The sequence below is a fragment of the Lactuca sativa genome, chromosome 4 (genome assembly GCF_002870075.4).
Source record: "Lactuca sativa cultivar Salinas chromosome 4, Lsat_Salinas_v11, whole genome shotgun sequence".
Lineage (NCBI taxonomy): Eukaryota > Viridiplantae > Streptophyta > Magnoliopsida > Asterales > Asteraceae > Lactuca > Lactuca sativa.
This window is the reverse complement of record NC_056626.2, coordinates 406313112-406318596: the sequence shown is the minus strand read 5'-3', so window position 1 is coordinate 406318596 and position 5485 is coordinate 406313112. Positions and strand designations below refer to the sequence as shown.

At 31.8% G+C, this 5485-nt stretch overlaps 1 protein-coding gene across 1 annotated transcript; it reads left to right on the top strand.

Annotated features, from left to right (window-relative positions):
- Positions 1-2149: 2149 nt before the first annotated feature.
- LOC111883077 (BAG family molecular chaperone regulator 2) lies at positions 2150-3711 on the top strand. The gene is made up of 2 exons (XM_023879442.3): positions 2150-2565; positions 3255-3711. Exons 1-2 carry the CDS (start codon positions 2268-2270, stop codon positions 3467-3469), a joined length of 513 nt encoding a protein of 170 aa, XP_023735210.1. The 5' UTR covers positions 2150-2267; the 3' UTR covers positions 3470-3711.
- The last annotated feature ends 1774 nt before the right edge of the window (positions 3712-5485 follow it).

Genomic DNA, 5485 nt, shown 5'->3' with positions numbered 1-5485 from the left:
GGAACAATGTCTGTTTAGTTCAGAATTCAACAGTTACAATGGAAGCGCTCTCTACTATGTAATTTAGAAGTTATACCGGTAATTGCAGTTATAGAATTATCCAAGTGGGAGACTATTGGATTAGGTGTCTAAACTAATATCTAAATTAGTATAATCTTGGATTAGCAAAGTCATTTTGGGTTTCCCTCAAACCTACTAATTGAATATGATGACTTTTAGAGAGAGAGAGAGAGAGAGAGAGAGAGAGACCGATTTATTGATTATATGATTAATAGATAGCAATAAATGAAATATATTATGGAAATAATATATCAATTTGAAATAGCAATATTTAATTAATAATTAATCATAAATTAATTAGATTAATTTTGGGATTAATTGTATTAATTAAAAGTGTAAGGGTTAAAGTGTAGTTGTTCAATAGTTGAACAAGAAAGAGTCCAGAACCTTCCTTGGAAGGAGGTGGACGAATTCTAGGGTATTGCAGGGGATCTAGAATATTCCTTGTAGATAAATAGGAAGTTGGATAATTACTAATTTGAATAAATATTATTTTATTCATTTAGGGTTACTTAGGGTTTCCACGTTGCACTATAAAATGACCCCTCGAGCTTAAATTTTCGGCCACTTCTTCTACTCTAAAGATAGCCGAAAATCTCATATCTCATCTCCTCTCTTAAAAGATTCTTGTTGCTAGTGTTGGGTGTGAACTATCAAAGGCACGACACTTATGATGATAGCTTCCAAGTTATTGAAGAAAGGATTCAATTGTTTACTACAACAATCAAAAGGTATGGTTCTTTATCTACAATCTTCGAAATTACATAGGGTCAGAGTTTTTTTTATTATTCAATAGAATGTTACATCAATAGTGTTATGACTTAGATCTTTAGGTTACATGTACCCTTAAGTGTTAAGAATTTATCCGCGTTTATACATGTAAAAACCATCATATATTTCCTTCTATATAATGCTTTCAAATGGTGGCATCCCAATGCTAAAATGATAACGACTATTATCAGAAAGTTCTACTAGTGGTAAATCTTCATCCATTTTACCTCCAAAATAAATTACAAAAGTTCTAAGCATGTTTTCTAAAGTTTGAATGGTATTTTCATGTTAATCACACGTTTGGGGATAATAAGTCATACTCAAGTTGATTCTTGTCCCTAATTTATCTTGTAGAGATTCCCAAGAACTAAAACATGCATCCTTATAAAGATATTATTATCCATGGTACTCCATGAAACTTCACTACTTCATCTACATGCAATTTAGCCAAATTTTCAAATAGAGTCGATTGTTTGATTTCCAAGAAAATGACACTCTTGGTTAATCCATCAACAATGATCCAAATAACGTCATGATCCTTACTTGTTGGTGGTAGTCCTACTCCTATATTTGAAATCCATTGAAATTGCATCCCATTTTTTAACCCGAGTTGTAGTGATTTGGATTTTCCATAAGGAATTTGGTGCTCGGATGTCACTTGTGCACAGGTAACAAACTTAGAGATATAGTTGCCTAGTTTTGGTTTCATTCTCGACCACTAAAAGTTCCTTCTAAAATCTCAATAAGCCTTCCTACTTCCAATGTGAGTTAAGTATTTTGACTTGTGTGATTCTTCTATGGCTAACTTCGGGTTTCCCCAAACTTCGGAAGAGCCTGAGGCCCCGTATGACCACACACTCGCACGACCCCAGGTCGGCCATTGTCCTCAATGCACAAATGGTCTTCTACATCCGCCAAAAAGTTGTCCTATCCATGCAATAGTCCAAATCTTTGATTTCTAACAAAAAATACTCACTTCGGAAAAATACACATTATATTTCATTTTAATTTGAAATGGTCACAAAAATTCAGAAGTTAGATATTTTTCTATATCTCATAAAATTATGTAGTTATTTTTATGAATATTCTAATTTTTAATGTAATTTACCTGTTTTAATTCTTAAAGAAGACATTTTTAAGGCCGACAGTTTTTTTGTCTGGTCCCGGCAATTTAGCGAAAGCCGCGTTTAAGAATTCGTCGTCGACCCCCATGTGCATTGGCACCCTTAAAATTCAATATATGACGTGTTTAATTTAATCTTCATTCGTTTAATGCACCCTAAAGAAACTAAACTAACACCACTCAATTATTATATATGTATTGTTTGGTTCCCCCCAACTTTTATCCTCTTTACATCACAACCCCAACCCCAAAGTTTTATATAAACACAACCCTCCTACTAATCTCTCAAAAGACAACAAAAAGACATAAACAAATGATGAAACTGAAATCAAAGAGACTATACCGAAGCTTTTCAAGGTTGCGCAGCGGCAGTAGCGGTGGTGTGAGTGGTGGCAGCGGTGGTGGCAACTGTGATGGTGAGAAGAGGGGCAACACAACGGTGATGGGATCAATGGGTGAAGTCAAATGGGAACTGCGACCTGGTGGGATGCTTGTGCAAGTTAGGAGAGATGTTGCAGGTGGAGAAAGTGTTACAGAAGGGATTATTATTGTCCGAGTGACTACTGTTTCACAGTGGCATGATATTTCTATTCGAGCGACTTCAACTTTTGGTAAATCTTTTTTATCTGACATTAATTTTGGAAAAACGAAAATATAGAAGTGATAAACATGTTTAGACCTTTCCGGGAAGAAATGATTGGGACATGAATATTTTCTGCTAATATCTAAAACCCCATTTACATATATGCTCGTTAAAATAACAAACCTTTTGATCCGGTTATTTTCTGCTAATATCTAAAACCTCATTTGCATATATACTTGTTATTCAGTTATATTTCAAGAATAAACGAGAATAAATCATACATGGAAAGACACAATATTTAATTTAATTATGTCAGTGTGACTTATGTGCATAAGGTAAAAATTTATTCTTATTTACAAGTTTAAAAATTATAGTACAATAAAACCTAGCTATCAGTCGTATTATATATATCAAGTGTCGACCCCCAAGATAAGTGTTTTTTGTGTTCGGCTTCCCACTTAACGACCATCAACCAATCTAAATACTTATTCCGTTGATATATATCAAGTGTCATGTTTATTTGCTTTTGCTCGGACGATTAGATATCTACCGAATTATTAATTCTCAAGTCACATTTAACAATGTACAAAACAATTTTTGAGAAAAAATTGTAAAAGTCTGATGTAATTTATTTAGCTTTTTTTTTTTTAAAACAAGTTGGATGTAATTTTATCACCATCAAACTATACATTAACATTCTTTTCATCTTCTTAACAGGAGAGTTGAAGGTCATATTATCTTCAATGACAAGCTTGGAGGCGAGAGAGCAAAGGCTATTGTTTAAAGGGAAAGAACGCGAAGATGGAGAACACCTTCACATGGTTGGGGTTCGAGACAATGACAAGGTATTATTGTTACAAGATCCAGCCATCAAGGAAAGGAAGCGTCTTGGATTAAACAAACCACCTCTATATCGCACAATCACTGTATAAACATTTACATAAAAGCTAATATTTCTCTAAATACTAGTTTATGTAGTGATATTGTTTAGATTTTACTAACCACACCCTCTTATTTTCGAAGGGTGATGTTACTCGTATTTTGTTTTTTTTGTTTCTTTTGCTTATAATAGTTAGGAGCTAGATTGTTGTATTAGCTACCTTCTTATTTTAAGGGTGATGCCAGTCACTTAATTTTATGTATTTGTCTGATAAATGAATATGTGTTCGTTTTAGTATGTGTAAAAAATATTTTTTATGATATTTGTTTGTGACTTAATTAATGAAATGTCTTATTCGATAAGTTATGTAAAACTTGTTTTCGTTAGTAGTTTTTCTTATTAAATTCTCATATGTTCTCACTTATCGATTGTAATGTTGACTGGCAATATCCTAAATCTATTTCTCGCTAACAAAAAGAAAACATCTTTAATTTACTTTTTTTTTTAATTAAGATAACAATTTTACCATTTATATCAAACACAATTTATTTCCAGACAAACATTTTTGTTAATATAAAATTAATCTATTCGTAAATTTAACAAATAAACATTTTGTCTCACTTGTGAATACAACAAATGAAAACTTGTTACAATTTGAACCATTACCGAAGTCACGCCGTTGACTACGTCGTCCACTAAATATGACATACCTGAGATTTTAACACACTTCGATATCGACAAAAGTTGAAAGATGACAGTTCCAAAGGGATGCACTAACACCCCGTTCCCGAGTTCAATTTAACGAAAGGAAAAGAAAGAAAATGTGTGGAATTGAGAAGAAAGTAAAAGAAATTGGTGTTTCAGAGTTTCATTAAAGGAATGATGTGGAGAGAAATGAAATGATTACTTTCCCTCCTAACTTTTCTTTCGATTTGGAGGATTTGGAGAAAGAAAACAAAATGATTAATTTTCCTTCTAGTGCTCTCCAACTCGTGAACACAAAAGAAAACTTTCTTTTCTCTTCTTACTTTTTTTTTTGCTTAAACTCGGGAACTAGGCGTAAGAGGCAAGCAATCTTATTTTGAATCCACCGACCCAACTCAATAATTAGCAGGTTGGGTAGAGATTTTCAACCAATTTAATTAAATGGGTTAAGTTAAGGTTAAAATTCTCGACATGTTTACAATCTGTCACTCTGTTTAAAAAATTTAGATTTAATTTAATTTATATTTATTTACTATTATTCAAGGTTGTCAAAATCATAATCTTGATCGTAGGATCGTACGATTCTACGATCTTACGGTCTCACGTATGAAAAACGAAATGAATCGTATTTGAGGTAGGACCGTAGAATTGCGATGTGATGCAATCCTACCTTCCCTTGATTTTTTTTTTAGAAAATGAAAAATTTTGAATTTACCATTTTATATCTTTTTACCTTTACCATTTTACCGTTAACATTTGTGCTATGAGTTGTGATTAATGGTTTTTATAACTTTTAAATGGAAAACTGAATGTTTAAGACATTTTTCATATTTTAAAATTATAACTTAAAATTCTGTTTTATTTTGTGGGATTTTAGATCCCTATCTTATAAATCCAGAAATAATCATATGTAGGATCTCGATCTTAACAATATTGGTATTATTAATTGATTGATGGTTTTTTATTTTTCAAAAAACGTGGGTTAGTAACCATTATTGGAAGTCGGGTATGTGAAAATGAATATAATTTAAAAATTAAATATTTATAATATTTTATGGTTTTAAACATTTGTTTTGTGTGTGTAACATCTCTAAATTTACGGTCATTATAAAAATTTTATTTATGCATATTTTAAAACAAAGTATTTCTTTTGTTGCAAAATTGGTCCCAAAAATACTGTGTAACGACCCAATTTTCACGTCCAAAAATTTCATTTTTGATTAAGTGATTTACAAACCATTTGTAACAAAATATCATCCGATCATATCATTTAATAAAACATGTCACGTATCTGAAAACCGAATTGTAAAAACATAATAAGGTCAGAGTACAAATCCCAGAATAACTCATAGTGCGGAAAACA

Excerpts from the sequence above, each read along its gene's own strand:
- LOC111883077 (XM_023879442.3), top strand. The coding sequence starts at position 2,268 with ATGATGAAACTGAAATCAAAGAGACTATACCGAAGCTTTTCAAGGTTG. Across the intron at positions 2,566-3,254 it reads TCGAGCGACTTCAACTTTTG|GAGAGTTGAAGGTCATATTA; the intron begins GTAAATCTTTTT and ends TCTTCTTAACAG.